Here is a 19,452-nt window from a genome sequence, read left to right on the forward strand (position 1 = left end):
TCGATCAACGATTTATTTAATGACCGTCATTAGAAATGAAATTAAATTACGATTTCGATATCATATTCCAGTAACTAATACTCGTAATCGTGCTCGTGGTTAAATCGGTCGTAATCTTGAGGAAGACTGTGCCGGTGCTCGAGGTCCAAGTCGTTCGTCGTTACCTCCTCGAACGGATCTGGAAAGATAAGTCGGTGATATCGATTCGCGAATAGTTCGAACGAGAATTACCTTCCGCCAAATGGTCCACGAAATTCTGCTGGATACCAGCCGGCTGATCTTCGTCGTAAGCGTTTCCTAGATCTAGGTTTCCATCTTGCGTTTTATAGTCTTCGAGATGCGGTATTTCTGGTTCACCGATTCGTACGTTCTGGTAGCTAGTGGCACCGTTGCCATGATAAATGCTCTGGAAGTTCGGGAAGTAGGTCTGATCCGATCCTCTGGGAAGTCTTGCCGCTTCACAGATCACGACAACCGCGAGATACGACTGGAAAAACAGATAATACTCATAGGTATTATGACGTAAACAATGATGATAATTTTTTAAAAATTGTTCGAAGTATTGCGGAGATAGCAACTCACAAAGTATCTCATAACGAAGGCTTGGAACGAGTCGGTGATCGTCTTCGGTATTCACTGAAGGAAATTTTCCCGTCAGCATACATTATATACGTCCGCGTAGGGTTTCGAAACCCCTTGCGAAAATCTGGCCGGATGTTTACGATCGTTGGTCGGCGCGGACACGATACACCGACGTGCACGTGGTCATGAGAAAATCGGTGGATCGTTGCGGTTTCAAAACCGCGAAACGGCGCGTCTCGTCGTTGCCACTTATGCAACGCTCGACGTTACGAGCTGCGTGACGAAACGACGATTCCTCGAAATAATCGGGAATCGGTTGGAAAGCTCGACCCATCGATTAATTCCCTAGTTAGTCCACCGTCGATCTGTCGTAATCGGGTCGAGTGTTAAAAGGCAAAGAAATGTCGGGACTCGTCTAACCTTAGAAAGAGCTGTCACGTTGGAGGTCGCGTTTTTCAAATTGGAATTAGGGATAATTAATTTAGAATTACGAAAAGTGCGCCAAAGTTGTTTGGAAAATCGTGGCAGTGCGCACGCGTCGGACAAAGCATTCTTCTCGCTTGATCCCTCGTGGGTAGAAAGGGGATCCCTTTATGGCAATTTGGGGACAATTAGAAACGAATCGATCGAAGGCCGTGCCTCTCACCAGGTAGCAATACCTGTTCCCACAATGTAAACATCGATGAGTCAATAGCGTGAGTTTGGTAAAGTTTTAAAGAGAATCGTACTGCAGAATTGCAAGTGCTTTGTGCTATTGTTAGCGCACGTATCGTCTGCTAACGATAAATTTTTCTTTCAGGTTCGCGAGATCTTCAACGATGCGGTGTCTGCAGAGAAACCCCAACGACCATAAATTATAATTCGCGTCAATATTATCTTGCTCGTTTCTAAACTCACATACGTTCATTGCGGTTGCTTTTTTCGTAGACTTTCATATTTTACGGCGTCAAGTACGCCTCGTTCTAGATTCTCATGTAATGTCAACATAAATATTAGGTATCCATTTTTCTATTCACACTTTCTAAGCTTCGTAAAAAATAGTAGGAAAACAACGAAGGTATTCTCTAAGCATACGAGGAGAATTTAACGATCGCTGGCGCAAACTTGTTAAATCTGTAGCTTCGACCAGAGGTGATCAAACTGTAATCACACGGTAATTACCGGTCTAATTGCGACGTAATCCAAATGGTAAATCTTTAAAGCTATCTAACTACGTTTTGCCCGACTCTGACGTGCGCGATAAATATTCCATCCGGTAAAAATCAAACCACTGCGCGAGGCAAAGTTTGTCGACCCTTGGATATCCAAGGATGTAATATCCCGAAGGAACGAGTGTCCAAGAGTGGCCAGCAGGGCTCGGGAAGTTATACACGACCTTAGAAGCGACGTTAATGCTATCCAGCCTCCGAGAACAGTCGAGGAAACTTTCGCGGATGAGTTTCCGCGGGTCGGTCGAATTAAGACCCCTGGAAAGGCAATCTCCCGACGAGATGTGGTCCTGTCGAATGAAAAGGTTTGGTAGAGTTTCGCGAAAATGACCGGGCTATCGAAACTTTGCGCTTGAAACGGTCGTGTACCCCTATTCGAGTCCTTGTCGCGTCAAGGATCCTCGTTTCGCGGACGTTGAAGGGAGAGATTACGGAAAGGGGAAAGTTTGATGACGGGCGGACGGGTGGAGTGTATACGACAACAAGATTGATACTTCCTTCGTTTTTATTGTACAATCCCCGAAATGGAAACCTTGCTAAATTACGCGTGACTGCGACTCGTTGCGACGAAGAGGGTTTCGCGGAAGAACCTCGAAGCTTTTTGCGTTCCCGGTACTTTCGAAGCTGGACGATCGATCTGGTTCGATCGCTGTGATTGACCCTTTAGGGACACCATGGTTTCGCCGCCGGTTGGTAGACGGGCGCGGGATGGACGACAGGTTGGACCACCGGGTGGACCACTGGATGGACCACCGGGTGGCTGACGGGGTGCACTGGCACCTGCACCACCTTTGGCGGCTGGTATTGAGGAAGATGGACGACCTGGGGGACTGGAACGTCGTACTTCTTGAAGTAGACCTTGGGTGGCTCGTACATCACCTTCTGATAGGTGGGCTGATAATAGACGGGCTTCTGGTAGACCGGCGCGTACGAGACCATCGGTTTCTGGTAGATCGGATACACCACTTTGGTGGCCTGGACGACGGGCTTCACCACCACTGGAGCTACAGGCTTCACCACCACAGGAGCTACCACAGGCTTCGCGATGATCGAATAACTAGGCTGATGAACAATGGGCGCCGGATGCACCACCGGTTTCACGTAAATTTGTGGCGGGGGTGAGTAAGAGATCGGATGGGAATAAACCGGTGGACACGGGTTGTGATACGACTCCCTTTTCAGCTTCATTTCCTCCGCCATGGCAGCGTCCTCCATCATTACGTCTGGCATGTGCATGCCCATTGCAGACTCCGAGCGCACGCTCGACAGCCATATCAAACACGGTATCTGCAGATTACAAAACAGTTCAACCACGAATTAATAACGAAAGAGCAAACTAGGATCGACCGTAGTCTTTGTCGAACAGTTTATATTTAATTATTTGCAAAGCAGCGACGTTAGTGTTATTTTCAGGAGGCAAGGCAAGACGTAGGATCGAGATCGAAGGGTAGACGGTTTTTCAGTCTGCTTACCAGTAGCCTGATCATGATTTATTCGTCGTGGTCGAAACGATCTTCCCGAAGAACGCCGGATCTAATGTCCCGGGCGAAACTAGAAGCGCGTCGTCCGCGCCCGTCGGTTTTATAAACTTTTGCTCCACTTAAACGGGGCAGGTTTCTTGCGGTCCGAAGTCGAATGCGATTCCCTTAAGCGGCCGTAAAAAGCGGTCGTCGATGCAGGCCTATGATGCAACTGGTCTCGCGCCCCGGTATTTCCTGAATAAATTCTGTACCTCGGGGCGTACAGTCACGTTACGCGGTCGATAGTTAGGCGTTCGTCATTTACAACACCGACGGTCAGTCATTGGCCGGTTTCTGGACCGACAAAACCGGAGGGCAGGACTCGTAACGCGCTCCCTGGATCGCTGCAGGTGTCGCCTACAGAAATTCGCGATACGGGCAAGAAATAGTTACGCTCGCTGGAAATATTTACTACGACGTTATTTAATTTATGGTATATCCAATCGAGAGACCGTAAATCAGTGTTTTCCCAAGCGGGGGGGTCGCCTTCCATAGAAGGACGGTCTTGCGATCAAAAGGGATCGCGCATACAGTCGCGTTCGAACACCGTTACAAAAATCGTACGAGATCCTTTCGGTTTTCGAAATAACTCCGTCTTTTATCATCCTCAAAATTATTGAAAAGCGTCTCGTAGACGTTCTCGATCAATTCGAAGTCGTCGATCGAGCAACCGGTTCCGGAGATCCTCTATTCGCAAAATCATCGACTTTTACTTTCACCGAGACGCAAAGTAATTATTTCGCTGCAGATCCGGTGGCAATTAAGTCGAGAAAACACGCGGGGTATTCGGTCCTCGAAAGAATCGTATTTGGTGTTGGGTGACCCAATTAAGAAATACTGCGACACAAAGGAAAAACGAGTCGCGGTGGTCGAAACAGAAACAGAGCCTAGCGTCGCGCTTTCGAAACGGATCGGTTCGTCGGAGGAAAGAAAGCGACAAGATCGGTTACGATTAAAACAATTTATTTAAACAACGTAACAATACATTATGTATACAGTGACGTACTATTTACAAGTGTTACAATTCCAAGAAACAACGTGTTTCTATCGGTTATAGTTTTTGGCCAAACTGCTTCGAAGACGTCGTTGCTCCTGAGGGATCAGTGCTTCCAACCGTGCCCCTTGCTCTGATGATGGAAGACGTGTTTGTAGACGGGCACGTGGACTGGATACGGTTTCGGGATAGGCACTGGGTAATGCTTTTCCACCGTCACTGGGTATGGTCTCTCGACGACGTACGGTACCTGTGCACAAACCAATCTTGAGTCTCTAGATGGAATTACGGGAGTTCAACGACCGTTGTTACCAGTCTATCGCGAACGACAAACGACGTTTCACTCATAAACGAGTGACAACTAGGGTTCTCCGTAGACCAGATTGTCCAAGAATGGTACACCGACCAGATACTTTCGCGTATAGATCGTCGGAGAACCGAGGAACGCGATGCAATTTGGTATCTTTCGATAGATCAGGAGTTGGACGCGATATTACGTTCACTGTGTACCTTTTTCTCCACCAAGTAGGGCTCGGGCTTTTCCACGGGGATCTCCACGTGCTTCACGACCTCTACTGGCACCGGATGTGGCACTGGAACTTCGACCTGGTACGGCTGAGGGATCGGAACCTTGATCTCTTGAGGGATCGCGACCGGGACCGGATGTGGAATCGGTATGGCGTATTTTTTGTAAATCGGAATTTCCACGGGCTTCGAGGTTTCGTGGTAGGTAGATCCGCCATGGCCCTCGTCGTACGATGCGCACACTGCTGCCACCAGGGCGGCAAATATCTAGAGTCGAGACAATAAATGAACTTTTTGGTACACGTCGGTGAAACTCTTGCACTGGAGAAAAATCTCTCAAGAAAGATTAGGGGGGCTCGCGGCCGTGGAACTTCACGCGGCAAACGCGACTCGAGAAACTCTCGGATAGAAACTTACGAAAATCCTCATGGTCTTTTTTGCTGAACCCAGCGATCACGCTCGAACGAATCTACGGCGCTCAACCCGCAATGTTAACTCGCCACGAACTGTTTGTTACTTTCAAAGTCACGGCCAAGTGTTTATATACCAAAGTCACTTTCTCCCTTCTCTTCATTACGTTGCCTCTTTCTACACGTCGCGTATATTCGTCCGGCGTTTGTCTGCGTAGATAAAATAACACATCCACGAACGGACGAGCATTCGCTCTTCCTGACATTCACGCGTCGACCTGCTCCCAGTTCCCGTAAATCCAACTCCGTATTAATTGGACAATTAGCGAGATTAACATTTCACAGCGCATCGATGCTGTCGCGATACCGATCCTCCTCGTTCCCGACGCTAAACGTTCATTTTTTTTTTTAACGCCGACGATCGATCGCGATCGAAGCGACGCCCCCGTTCCGAGAACTCGTCAACCCGTGTATTTACGCACGAGTAATTAGACGAGGGAACGATAGATATTCGAAAAATGTACAGTCACTGCTCCCACGGATACCAAACGCAGCAGTCGCTTTCGATTTTCACCGTATTGAATGAACGTTACATTGTCGTGGAACAAATAGCTCCAGCGAAAGGAAGTTGTTTCTATCCCGTCGATTATCATCTCTTCATTGAGTAATTAAGGGTGTAATTAACAATCCTTGTTATCCGGCGGCGAATTAGTTTTTCGATAATCGTAGGTGGCTGAGTATAGTAATCTTCGAGTTCGATCGAGCGCGGAGAACACAACCTGGTCGTGGTCTGGTTCGCTGGATGAACAATTTGTAAATTACTGTCAGCCAGGTTCGTTATTAGTCGAGGCGTTTTCATCTGGAATTAACACGCGATCGCTGTAGATCGTTTAACGTCGTTGTAACTTTCGCGCCCAGGGTGTAAAACGATAGACAAAGCATACTATTATTTCGTATAGAAAACGGGTGAATTTATTGAATTTTTCGATACAGTTTATTTTTTACAATATTCAATAATATATAGAATGTTTCGAAGACATTGATATAATTCTATATAAAAAAAATATTACATTCTAATTTTGGAATCTTGGTGTACTATCCTTCGCTATTACATTCGACTGAATTAACTTAGTGTACCCTAGTAATATGCATACAGTTTCTACTTCACTCTCTTCTTAATCAGGTTTAGACTTAATCTAGACCTACTTCTTTACCAGTGTCATAGATACCAGTGAAGTCAGTCTTTAAATCCAGTTCTTCGAAAGTCTTCTTTTAATTTCTCCTTCCAGATCTTGACACTAATTCGTTGTAAACAAATATCGTAGCAGTGTTATTTTATTAAATGTTCTCTGTGACACAGAATTATAGATTATAGATGACATTTAACAGAAGTAGAATTGGTCAAAACATATTCAGGACTCTGATACTAACTCTACGTTCGTGTGAGACCGCAATTATCGTTACAAAATAAACACGAGTTAATTGCCACAAACATTTAAGCGTGCAGTCGGAGATATTCGATCTAGCGCGAGTGCAGGGTTCATCGAATGTCCATCGATCATCCCGTCGCGCCGTGGATCTAACTTTCAAACGGGCCTTGGCACAGATGCATGAAAACGTACAGCATGTGTTGGAGAAAAGTGCTGTCGAACTGTACGATGATTTTAATAAATACATACGAGTACACGGAACAAAGCAGAAAATAATACACATCGTGAACCGACCAAGTCTTCCCCAACGTATTATTTTCTCCTTAATAATCTCGTATCGTTGCATAAAGAAAATATTAATTTACTCTCGTAAGACCGACAGGGTGAATGTCAAGGTTGATCGAAGAAATCCGTCATGAAAAGGCCATCTGGTGGTTAAAACTTAATCGAAAGATGGGGAGTAAAACTTTAATATTGAACGTGTTAGGGAATGTAACCGTGGGAGGAGAAATTTCGATCGTAAAGAATGAAATATTAGTACTTTTTGAATATTCAATACGTGACGTTACGAGAGCGTGCCGAGGAAGAAAGATGCCGAGGTGTGGCCATGGGAGAGAAGTTGCACAGAAGATTCGAATCGTACACGATACTCTCCGTATCAGCGAGCGGAACAGTGAAAGTGTATCTCGAGTAAAAGTGGTTTCGATGCAGGAACGCCGCTGTCTCGGGCTCATTATGGCGAATCAAGATCGCGCAGAATTCCCTGACAGTGGTCGGTTCCTTTCTAGTCGATTCGTAACACCGCGGATCAAAAAAGGGGGAACGAAACGCGGGGGGATTACGCCGTTGCCCCTTTGTTCGTCGATAAACCTCGACCAGGAAGACGCGTTCGACCTAGTACCGTTTCCTGTCGATCGAACCCGCTCGATTATCTTCCGCGATCGACTAATCGAATTATGCGCGGGGTGTGCGCGCACGCGATCGTCGGCGCGTATAGATCACCGAGTGCGATTAAGTCAAACACGAAGCTTTACATTTCAGACATCGTTTATTAACAAGAAACAAACTTCGGTTCGCTGGAGTAGAAAAAAAACTTAACGAGTGCGTAAAATTCGTAACGGTAACATCGGTGTCGACGACGCAGCGGTCGACACGAGCCTCTTATCAGCGTTCGTTCGGACCGATGCGTCAAGTTCGATTAAATGATTTCCAGGCGAAACGATCATCGGTCCGTAGAGGAGTTTCCCAAGCAGCTTAGCGGCGAGCTGAATCGGAGCTTAGTGCCATCCTTTGCTCTTGGAGGTGTAATGGAATACGTGCTTGTAGACTGGAACATGAACCGGATACGGCTTGGCGACGGGAATAGGGAATTTCTTCTCCACGTACACCGGATACGGCTTCTCCACCACAAAAGGTACCTGCGTCAATGCGAGAATTACACGTTAGAACGATCGATCGAGACATTCGGCGTTACGAACCGCGCAAAGATATTCCTAATAATTCTATTCGAGCGATGACGAGTACTTACATGCTTCTCGACGATAACTGGTTCTGGTTTCTCAATAGGGACTTCGACTTCTTTGACGACTTCCACCGGGTATGGCTGAGGAATCTCGATGGGGACATTTTGCGGCTGCGGGATCGGGATTTCTATCTTTTGAGGTATCTCGACCGGCACTGGATGAGGTATCGGGATCGCTGGAAAAACAAATGATTATCGTTAATCATCGCGCTTTTTAAAAATACGTACACAGAATCGGGCAATCGTTACGCAATTTTAAAAATACGAGCGTCCAAATACTCTTGCCCGATTCTACGAGTGCAGTAAATTTCCTAAAATATTTACCATATTTTTTATAGATTGGTATCTCCACTGGCCTCGACTTTTCCTCGTAGGTCGAGTGACCGTGGTCTTCGTCCAGGTGACCCGCAAAAACCGTTCCAGCGAACATCGTTAGCCCGATCAACGCGATCTGTAAACATTCCAGTCGTTATTCTCATTCCTCGTCTATGACCGATAACAAGTAGAAAGGTTTCGTTAGTGTTCTAATAATCTGTAAGTGCATTTAGACCGTTGGAACGATTTAACAAAATTTCCAGTTCCGCGTGTTTTTGGAATAAAAATCTTACAATTTGATTCATAGCTGCAGGTGTTCGGACGGGGGTGTATTAATTGTGTGAGTACAAGAATCGAGCGTTGAATGTCTATGGCAGTGGAACACCGAGCTTATATACTAACATCGATTCCACCACCTTTCACTGATTCCTTATGCTAGAGTCTCGACCCTTTCCATGTTATACTGAGCTAGATCTAACCGCGGGACAACCTTTAGGGGAAGTCTATGCGCCGGCTGATGAATATGAAAGGTTCGCGTTTCATTTTTCACGCGGTTCATTGAACCGCTCCCTGTCTACGATACACAGGAAGTTTGGATTACGCGTGCTTGCGGGCGCGGGAAATGCATGGAAGTATCCGTCGTTAGGGTAATACTCTACGTTCAATGGATCGCTTTTGAATGAAAGAATTTCACCCAGATCGGGTCAAAGTGTACCCTGCTCGCGTTAGATGCTCGATGCTTCGTTCGTAACTTCTTCGAATTTCGATCAACAATTTTAAGGACCAAGTATTATAACTAATTCTTCTTAAGTTTGGAAGAAGTTTGGAATTAGAAATTAATCCAGATATCAGGGGGAAATTTAAGTGGGATCATAAATAATTTTACGCTTACCGCGAAGTCACCGCCACCGCGAAAGATCAAAAGCGTCTTCGGGATGCAACCGCAAATTTACACGGTCGTTCCATTTACCGGAAGTGAACGCCTGGTGCGGTCGCGAAAACTTCCAGAGACGATTCCGACTCCGTGGCAACTGAGCCGTCGGTTCTCTGTGTGGAATTAAATATTCAAGAACGGCGGCGGTAGAAGAAAAAAATCCATTAATCGTCCCGCATAAATCACGATACCCAGCGAGGAGCTCGAACCGCGGCGGTGAAATTGTTTCGCCTGGCATTTTTGGCTCGCTGATGCGAGAAAGGGCGATCACCCATGAGATTTCTTTTTTTTTCGGGTGTAGACCGGCCCCGCGGCTGTATCGCTCGTATCTAAATTTTACCGGAAGTGAAGGTGAATAACGCTCTCCGCCGTGAAGGCATTCAAAGCAACTCAAATTTTTCGGTGCGATGGAATGAAAGTCGTAATGCGTTCTTGTGAAAGGATTTCTCGCGAAACGGTGATCGATCCAATGAATTTCTTTTATTTTTATCCCATTATAAGATGCAGATAGGTTAATATGTTTCGCCAAACTCGACGTAACGAGATACATCAGTCAATAAGCTGCTCTCTTCCGGAACAGCATTCAGTTTCTTTTTTATTTATCATATTATCATATTACGATGATGGTTCTGCGATCGTTTCCTTGAATAGGTGCTTTTTTAGACAAAATCAGATATTTTGGAACGTTTGATCCAAACGATCGATGCCCGCGAGAGAGGAGAAGAAAGTGCATCCACTTTCGTAGATCATACATTTGCAACATTCTTTAACGCGGCTGGTACGGGTAGCGTTTCTCGTGGCGTTGCTTTGAAAATTTATAATTATCATTCGTAGCCGGGATCCTCTTACTCCGAGCGGTAGTTTAATTATTCGACGCCGCCTCGTCGTCCAGGAAACATCGCAACGCAATTTGGTTGTCCGCTAACGTGTATATTAATCCCAGAAGCCCGGAGATGAGATAGAACAGAAGTTAAATGTAACTGCGGCAGCAATTTAATGCGAGCGCGGATAATATGTAATATGGTAATATCTCTGGATGGGAGACCATGCTACCGTGAGCTATCATTTCACGGTGGAAAGTTTGTCTCGGAATTCGGTACGGTTTATACGGCTACAATGTCTCCTCTGCGCGAATTTCCGTCGTACAAAGTCGTTGTTTGCATTAAAAGCAAGTATCAGAATGTCCCATAAAATATTGCTCGTACTAGAATCTTAATTTAATTACCGATAATTTGCAACGAAACACAACTTCCACCGCGGTGATCCATGGGATTCTACCATCGTTCTTTCCTGTTGATCGTTTGGACAAGATAAACCGTACGAAGTCTCTATTATACACCGTATGAATTATTATCCCAAACGTAGAAACAGTCCGATTGTTGCGCCGGAACCGCTAATTTAATGCTCGATGTTTAGCAACAATCGAGGCGTATCGCCTCTGTTTAGAACGTCTTTAACACGGCGGCTGCCGAGCTCCGCTTCGAATTTTACTTTCGCCGGTGAACTTTTTTTCTGCATGCATTTCTTTCGCCCACGTTCTTGTTCCTGTTTCTGCGCGCATGCAAGGTAGCGTTGAATTACGCTCGTTATCGTAAAGAACAACGTGAAAGGACAGTCGAGAGGCGGTGCGCGAAAGCAATCGTTAGAGAAGTCCTTGCACTTCTTTGCATCGAGTCGAGAGAGCAATTAAATTTACCGGTTTTAACAATTTCTTCGTGCGTAATTATTTGATCGTTTATATCGGAGTGTACGGGAAACAGAAGAAAGATTAAATAGATAAATAGATGGTATGAAGTAATAATACCTCTCGAGGCAGGCATTTCAAACTTTAGACGATTTGCTATTGTTTCCGAACATGATTTTAAGCTATGATGAAGTTTAAGCTATGTTTCTATTTAAGTTCAAAAATAAATTTATTATAAGGGTTGATTGCGTTGTTTAGGGAATCGGAAAATCGGAAAACAGCCCTTAGAGCTGACCCAGACCTTTCAATCTATTTTACATGTTTCGGTTTCTTTTGTCGCACGTTTGATGTATTTATTTAATTATCTGCAACACGTTTGCTCGCGGAAGAGCAATTTGGAGGCGCGTTAATGCCTGTAACCGCAAGTTATTTAGAACCGGTCGACTGGCCGATGTAATGCTACATCAATTCCGGCTTTTCGACCAGTCGTGGCGACAGGTAGATTATACAAATAAATTGTAATTCTCTTTTAAGCGATAATATTATCTTATATAAATGTTCGTATCGTCATACACTTTGGAGGGCATAATCCATAGATTGTGCAACGTACGCTTGGATAACGAATCTCGCGAACGTTAACGTAGAAGAACACGGAACCTGACAACTGAATATTTTCCCATTCCTGCACAATGTACAGGAAAAAATCCAAAGATACATCCTCCTACGATTTCCTTTGCTCTTCCGTCTTCCTCCTAGTGATTGTCAAGATCGACCAAACGACGGATCATCTTCGTGCCTTACTTTCTCCGCGTCAGTCATCCTCTATCCACGTTTCTTGGTACGTTTTCACTACGCGGTCTATCATTTGCAGGACCCTTTTGAACCCGAAGTCGAGAATATAATGTATTCTAAATAACATACATTTCCTCGCTTTTGACCACTTTCCCGCTTTTCCTCTGTCGCGCTGCTCGACGGAAGGATAACGCGTCCTTCCGTTGCAGACGAGCTTGATTATCCATCAATTACCTCATCGTTTCTTGCGTTAACGATGTGCTCGCGAGGCTCGATTAAATGCCCGCTTCCGTTCTTCCGCGTTGAGCAAACGAGATCGGAAAAACGTCGGGTGAAAGTTGATTTTGAATTTCGTTTTCGTATCTCTGCAAATGCTACAATTTAGGTAAAATTGATTCCGTCGACGCGGAGACGAATCTCAAGAAGAATAAATTTCGACCAGTTACATTCTCTTTCCCCCCATCGAGCACTATCTTGCCGTGAATTTGCGAAGGTCAATGACAGAGGAAAGCAATCGCGGTGATTACTTTCGCCACCAGCGTCCTGCGTGTACATTCTCTTTTCTCCATCGCACCATCGTCCACCATTGTCACGACTCAATAATCGTGACATCGAGTCAACGTGATCACGTAACTCGGGATTCCTTTGTTTTTCTGTATCCTACGATTGCTGAAATTAATTTGAAATACCAGAACTCTCGTGCAGCTACATTATAACATCGTTACCATAGAATTTCTTGGTAAAGCATGCATATTCATATAGAAAGTAAAGTAAAAGGAAAGAAGATAGGGACATATGCGTAAAACGCGGAAATAAAGTAATGATACAGCAGCAGGCTGAACCGTGAATCACGAAGATCGTTTGAATTCGAGCCATAAGTTGTGTAACGAAGCAGATTGATATGGCATTCGTTAGCGAGCACAACCATTTGATTAATTCAATTTTTACAGTATAGAGTGCGATGAGAGTCTAGATATTCTAAAACGCGTTGCTTTAGATTTCTAACCAGGACATAAAATTCATATATTACGAATGTAGACCATCTTTCAAGGACTTATCTCGCTAGTTACTTGGGAATTATTTAGACCAAACCATTTGTAATCAACAGTTTCAATTTATTAATAAATAATTTTGAACATCGAAAGGTACAACGTGTAACATGTTGGAGTAATTAGCGAACAATTAATGCCCCTTGTGACTGTGAACGATCGTCTTGTAGACCGGAATCTTGATTGGTATCGGCTTGACAACGGGAACGGGAATGTGTTTCACCACTTGAAACGGAACGTGCTTCTCGACCTTCACAGGAATGATCTTCTCGACTGGCGTGGGTACCTTCTTCTCCACCTTCTTGAACACCTGTTTCTCCACCTGTGGAAACAGAAACGAAATTTAGGTTGACCGGACGGACGCGACTCGAGACCGGATGAGGTAATCAAGCGTCAATTTAACCTGATAAGGAACGGGTTTGTGTACGAAAACCGGAACTGCGTAAGGCTGCGGCACTTGCTGAACTTGCAGACTCTTAACGTAGAACGGAACGTGCTTCGCCACCGGTACTCCTATTGCGGTGAAAAATCCTTTTGTAATGATCGTTTTCGACCACGGTGATTTACGTACCGATTGATTTCACGACGGGTATATAGTGTCCACCTCCGCCGTGACCTCCCGAATCGATCTCGGAGTCCCAGCCTCCTGATTCAGTGAAATAAAATACACGAATGTTATCTTAGAATCGATAAATAATCGCGTTCGATCGTGAGTAGCGCGACAGAGGAAGGATCGGACCTATTTCACCCAAACCAATATCGTGGCCATCCTGACCCACATCGATCTCCCCCAATGTCAGTCCGTGGCCTCCTAGTTCCAATTCACCGGCCAAGCTTGACCCGACCACCATCAGCATTAGGATCTTAAAAACAAAAAACATCCCGGAAGCTGGATCGCACTTAATCGATATCGGTTACTGGCATGAACGATGACATGATATAGGGGGGTGGCAGACGTCACAACTCACGTACGAGCTTCTCCATTCTATTCCTGTGCCGCGCATACGAATGCTTCGTGAATAAAAGATAAACTCATGACAAATTCTTCGCGTAGACACTTTATATAGCTGCACAGAGGGAAACACCGGGACACCCCACTATACCGCGAAATCCTATTCGACACCTTCACTGTACAGGTTACGTTTCTCTGTTTCTTCTAACGTCGTGTGTACCAGTCGAGGCTGTTACGTAACGCGCGACTTCCGTCCTTCTTCGATCACACGGTTTTCAACAGTGTTTCTCTCGGCGTCTTCCTTTCGCCGCTAATTATCACACACGATCCACGCGAATGTGTGTCCATTGCTCGAGCGAAATATTTACACGCGATGCCCAAAATATATATTTTTTCCGTAACGAAATAAAATCCTCTTTCGGTCTAGATTCGTTTGAGTTGATAAATAGAATAGAGAAAGCATGTGGAGGAAAGTGTATAACAATGTCATGCTTCTGGACCCAAACGTGTCACGAGATTTATGTGATTCCACGTAAAAAATAACGAACGAGAGTCCTTTTACGTTTCTTCGTATCTCCCACTATTTAATAATCGTAACAAGAGGCGCTTATCGTGGAACGATCTGTGTAAGTGGGCTTGCACCACTTTTATAATGAACTCGTATACGTGGACCATCGGTAGCCTTCCATCTTGACGCTATTGCGCTTTAAAAATATTTATGATAAAGAATATAAGTTAACCCGGACCGATGGTCCAGATCCTCTTTCTAAATGAAATAAAACCTCACTTTCTAGTTGGACAGGAAGAAAAGTAATATGTTTCATTTCGGATATCGACTTCATCAATCTGCGGCGAAACATTTTTCGAGCAAATGGTAGCATGTTTTGATGGAAGTCCGTCGAAGCGAAAGGATTAAGCAACTTAATCGAGCACCTTTCTAGACACGATCAAATAAACTTCTACATGTTACACGATGAACCGAGAGTAGAAGTAGTAACAACTTCCTGCTTCCCGATACCGGTCAATCGCCTTACCAACATTGTATAAACCAGCGTTTCTCAATCCGTGGGCCCAATATTGGGCAGCGTTACATTCGTAATGAGTCTGAAAAACGGTAGTTGCTCGAATCGTTCGCAAGGAATGCTTTCGTTAATCCCTTCCCGAACTTTAACAAGCCTGATTCGTGATGAAGATTTTGGCCCAAACATGAATATCACCTATTAGAGGCCTCTGAATAATAATCGAAGGAACAACGTGCATATTTAACATAAACTTTCTTGCACTTAACGTGCAACTTTCGAGAATTATTGGATCTCGTATAAACTGTACGTTGTAATCGATTGTACGGGTTAATGAATAAAAGAACGACTTCGGTGGACGTGAAAACTAATTTGCATTTTCATTACTATGCGACTATTAATATACATCGGAATCGTTTTAACTGCTTTCGTGCGGTCGCTTTCTGATCATCGGAAACGTCAAAGAAAGTGTCGACCGCTCTGGTCCCGGCGACTTCCGTTTAGCGCTCGCTTAGGCGAGCATCCCCGGTCTTCACGGCTCATTTGCCATGGTGAATCGCGTCGATCATGCTCCCTCCTGTCCCGAATTAGAACGCCGGCTACGTTCACTTTCCACGGAATCTGTAGGCGATGTATCGAAAATATCAGTGAAAGTTTTGATTACCGATCTCGTGAGCGTTAACACCGATACATCGATGCACGCGTCGTACAAACATCCAATTCGTACGGGTTAATAAGAAAAAATTAATTAATCCCTCCAATGCCGCGTGGAAAGTTCCGTCGAACGGCTATCGAATTTCTCCTACGAAATGTGGCTCTTCTCAAAACTATTCCATGCAACGTACGAGGAAGCGTCGAGGGAATCCGCGATAAACTTCTCGATTTAATCCGAAGATACAAGAATAAAATTATACGGAGCAGTAATTGCGTTCAACGCGCGTGCGTCTACTTCGTTCGACGTACTTTACGTGGAAGATAAATCGGCTCGTAATATCGAGAGGGAAATCTACGCAGAAATCTCGACGATGATCAACTTTCACCGGCAAAGAATTCGTCTACGTGTATTTTTTTTTTCCAAGCTTTTTATTGCAAAAACATGAACAATAACGTTTAGAGAGACTTAGTAACAAAAAGGACATCGGTAACAACGGTGCTTAACGTATATACAAAAGAAACTGTGAATACAGTCGTTCGTCTCGGCGATCGGATCTTTTCGCAAGCTTCCACTAGGGTTCCATAATTGGCTGTTCAGCCTCTGCGGTCGTTTCGACATCGATCGAAAGCTCTAGTGCTTCTTCGCGTGGTGATATATCGTCTTGTAGACGGGGATCTTGATCGGGTACGGTTTGATGACCGGCACTGGCACGTGTTTCTCGATCGTGATAGGAATCGGCTTCTCCACCGGCACTGGGATGTGCTTCTCCACGGGGAACGGAACCTTTTTCTCGACCGGAACCACCACGGTCTTCACGATCTGCACGGGTACAGGCCTTGGGACCGGCTGGGCCACCGGGTACTGCTGAGGAACACCCACGGCCACCGGATGGGGCACGGCTATCTTGTAGATTTGAGGAACTGGCACCCCTAAAAAAGTTTATCGTGTTAACACTTTGGCTGTCGTGATTGTACGAGCATCTAAGGATGTGGATCAGGAAGCTTACCGATGTGCTTGATCACTTTGACGGGCACAGGTTTCGTGACTTCGACGTGCTCGGACACAGGCACGCTCTGGACCACGCTGTGTCCGCCGTCGAGGGAGACACCGCCGCCACCGTGGTCTCCACCCTCGTATCCGCCGCCGAGGGAGGAGTAATCCGAGCCCAAGTGATCACTGGAAACCTCCAAGTGTCCTCCGGAGGATCCCTCGAAGCCCCCATGACCTCCCAAATCGCCTCCATAGCCGCCTCCGTAGCTACCGCCGCCCCCGTAGCTTCCGCCGCCGTAGTCACCGCCGCCATAATCACCGCCACCGTAGCTTCCGCCGCCGTAGCTTCCGCCGCCGTAGCTTCCGCCGCCGTAGTCGCCACCGCCGTAACCACCACCCCCGGACGTGCCGTGGGTCTCCTGGTCGGACCTTTCTATCGGATGGAAACCTCCGTAGAGCTGAGGGTGGTACGCGTTTTGATCCTGGTTCACGATCACGGGCGTGGCCGTGGCCAAGGACACCAGAGAAAGCAGCACCTGCACGACGAAGGTAAAGTTCAAGTCTGAGCGAATGGAAAGTACTCGTGCGAGGACTCTACTGAACATTACCCGTCAAGTGTTTAAAGTTAAACGCGGAATTGCAGTGTAGCGAAGTTAAACGTTTGAATTTACGGTTCGTTTGTCACGGAACGATTCCTCTTTGTCACGATGGAAAATACTTTGCCTTGAATGTTCTTTACTCACGATCGTATTCATGTTTAGACGCATTTGGCTCTGTAGACCAGGTTGCTGGTTGCAGAAGTTCCTTCGCCGACTGATACATCTTTGCTCATTGCTGGTCTTAATATACCGACGGGCCTTTCACTGTCGACGATGTAGTTTAGTCTGGGATACCGTGGCGGTGAATTGCGCGCGGTCGGTGCAATTCTTTCTCCGCTCATCGGTCCAGCGAGCACCGTCCTAGGCATTGGCCGCTTTTGTGGATCCGACAGCGCCGCGCGAATTAGACATTTGCTGCTCTATTCCTACGCGTACGCTCGGAATTCCCTGCTACGATTTGTTACTGCTGCCCGTGCTCCTACCATTACGTCAATACATATTCAAGGCTCGCGGAACTTTGAAGATTCCCAGGCGTTATTCGTGCTCGGTTCGTTGGCTTCGTAGCCTTGGCTCGCTTGCTCGTTTCAATCCTCGCGTTGTACTGCAACGGGTATCCTATGCAGATGCAATTAAATTATCAGAGAATCCCCGGATTAAAAATTTCATTCAACAAAGATCTATCGCGCGGTTCAACGAACGTCATTTAAAGCTTCGAATTGAGCATACGAATAGTGCAAACGAGTTAATTCGAGGAAGGGGTATGGATATTCATGCAATTAGAGTTGCAAGAATGTGATATTAGAATGGTAATCGTGATCGAAAGTCAGGCCTGAACGTTCTCGAGCTTCGAAGTGCATTAAAATCAGTGTCTTTCAAAGAGGGGGAGGGCAACCCCTAAGGAGGCGTGGACCGAGAGGTTCAGTAGAAAGGTGCTGTTGTCTTAAACATTTTTTTATAGCAGTACATTGATCATGAAAGTGTAACATCTCTCGAAGTGTATTTTTTTTTACGATTGTAATCTGAGCACATATCTTGGCCGCAGACATTTCCTTTTCTTGGGGCACCATTGTTACAGGATAAACTATTAAGAGTATGTCCAGTTTTTAGAATCAATAATCTTATTTTACAGCCTTCCTCGGTTTGAAAATTATTCTGAGAGATTTTTCAATTTATAAAGATCGTCAAGATTAGGAAAGAAATGCAGCAATTAATGTTCTTTTTGCCCAGATGTGTAATACTCGATAAAACGGCAAGAGGAACGTTAATCATTACATTTCTTTCCTGTACCCAGTGATTATCGTAGTATGTTGCACTGGATTCTTGTAATTTGTGAGGAATAGTTAGAACGTTTAGTTGTAGATGCTACGATTAACGTGTTTCATACACTTTTCCTTAGCAGTTTTAGTTCAGAAGAAGATCAACGTTCATAGAACAAGCACCATTTTGACTTTTTCTGTCTGGAACGGCCAGAATGGGAGTCGTGCAAACATAAGCACAGAAATCGCTTTCTAATAATATATATAAATCATGTATAGCGTATCGATGGTTTAAATAGAATCAGGAAGCAGAGTGAGTAAACTCTGCGACAGTTGTTCGAATGCTCTAATATAATGGGCATTTTCCTGCGTGATCGCGCAGAAAATCGAATGAAAAGAGCGGTCAATTATGAGGCATTCGTTGGCGTGAGAATTCGTAACGAACGATAAATTAATCTCCTCGAGGAAACGGCTACTGGACAGGAAGAGAGATTTCCGTTTATAATTCTCCTGAAATCATTAAATGTCGAATTTTCTGCACCGCGATGAAAGCACTTGATCCCACTCGTTTACAATTTTCGTTCAGACTTCCCGAAGTTAAAATTATCTTTTATTATTTCACTCACCGTGTTGCCAAGTATAACATTGAAGTTAGAAAGTATCGAGAATAGACTCATCGGAGGTGCACGATTATATTCCATCATCCGGTCGGTTCGTTAATCAACGAGCCGAAGTGTCGCGAAAAAATGCGCCTCTCGAACGATTCCTGGTGAAATTGTTCGTCGAAAAAGTTCGTTCGTTACCTTCGGAGAAGTTTCTTGAACTGTTACGTGCGGGCGTAATTAATATCTGAAAACTAGAATGGTAGAAAACGTTCGCGTTAGACGACAAATAACCGGCTGACGATCGCATGTCCGCGATACCCGAGACACAACAAGGCTCACGCACTTCTGCAATTTAACCGGAGCTGTGGAGAGAGCATAACGAAAGCCTCTCAAGATCATCTAGGCGCGAAG

The 19,452-nt window shown here is 45.2% G+C and overlaps 6 protein-coding genes across 6 annotated transcripts; all 6 read right to left on the reverse strand.

The window, feature by feature from the left end:
• Positions 1-31: 31 nt before the first annotated feature.
• On the reverse strand, positions 32-624 carry LOC122396693. The gene is made up of 3 exons (XM_043395305.1): positions 583-624; positions 232-487; positions 32-178 (listed from the first exon to the last, which is right to left on the reverse strand). Exons 1-3 carry the CDS (start codon positions 592-594, stop codon positions 75-77), a joined length of 372 nt encoding a protein of 123 aa, XP_043251240.1. The 5' UTR covers positions 595-624; the 3' UTR covers positions 32-74.
• A 1,829-nt stretch (positions 625-2,453) lies between these two features.
• LOC122396949 (repetitive proline-rich cell wall protein 1-like) lies at positions 2,454-3,277 on the reverse strand. The gene is made up of 2 exons (XM_043395746.1): positions 3,263-3,277; positions 2,454-3,077 (listed from the first exon to the last, which is right to left on the reverse strand). The coding sequence occupies exons 1-2, from the start codon at positions 3,275-3,277 to the stop codon at positions 2,454-2,456; spliced, it is 639 nt and encodes a 212-aa protein (XP_043251681.1).
• Positions 3,278-4,410: 1,133 nt separating this feature from the next.
• Positions 4,411-5,258, reverse strand: LOC122396950 (MAGE-like protein 2). The gene is given in 3 exon segments (XM_043395748.1): positions 4,411-4,554; positions 4,815-5,150; positions 5,247-5,258. Coding segments are annotated over 3 exon segments (492 nt in total).
• A 2,688-nt stretch (positions 5,259-7,946) lies between these two features.
• LOC122396875 (MAGE-like protein 2) lies at positions 7,947-8,811 on the reverse strand. Its single transcript, XM_043395604.1, has 4 exons — positions 8,800-8,811; positions 8,516-8,642; positions 8,198-8,367; positions 7,947-8,087 (listed from the first exon to the last, which is right to left on the reverse strand). The coding sequence occupies exons 1-4, from the start codon at positions 8,809-8,811 to the stop codon at positions 7,947-7,949; spliced, it is 450 nt and encodes a 149-aa protein (XP_043251539.1).
• A 4,287-nt stretch (positions 8,812-13,098) lies between these two features.
• Positions 13,099-13,949, reverse strand: LOC122396822. Its single transcript, XM_043395522.1, has 5 exons — positions 13,938-13,949; positions 13,705-13,828; positions 13,537-13,611; positions 13,369-13,478; positions 13,099-13,287 (listed from the first exon to the last, which is right to left on the reverse strand). The coding sequence occupies exons 1-5, from the start codon at positions 13,947-13,949 to the stop codon at positions 13,099-13,101; spliced, it is 510 nt and encodes a 169-aa protein (XP_043251457.1).
• A 2,272-nt stretch (positions 13,950-16,221) lies between these two features.
• Positions 16,222-17,403, reverse strand: LOC122396951 (heavy metal-associated isoprenylated plant protein 33-like). Its single transcript, XM_043395749.1, has 3 exons — positions 17,325-17,403; positions 16,598-17,143; positions 16,222-16,520 (listed from the first exon to the last, which is right to left on the reverse strand). The coding sequence occupies exons 1-3, from the start codon at positions 17,401-17,403 to the stop codon at positions 16,222-16,224; spliced, it is 924 nt and encodes a 307-aa protein (XP_043251684.1).
• Between the last annotated feature and the right edge of the window lie 2,049 nt (positions 17,404-19,452).

The sequence above is a fragment of the Colletes gigas genome, unplaced genomic scaffold (assembly GCF_013123115.1).
Source record: "Colletes gigas isolate AHSC1104 unplaced genomic scaffold, ASM1312311v1 Colletes_gigas_Sc00008, whole genome shotgun sequence".
Taxonomy (NCBI): domain Eukaryota; kingdom Metazoa; phylum Arthropoda; class Insecta; order Hymenoptera; family Colletidae; genus Colletes; species Colletes gigas.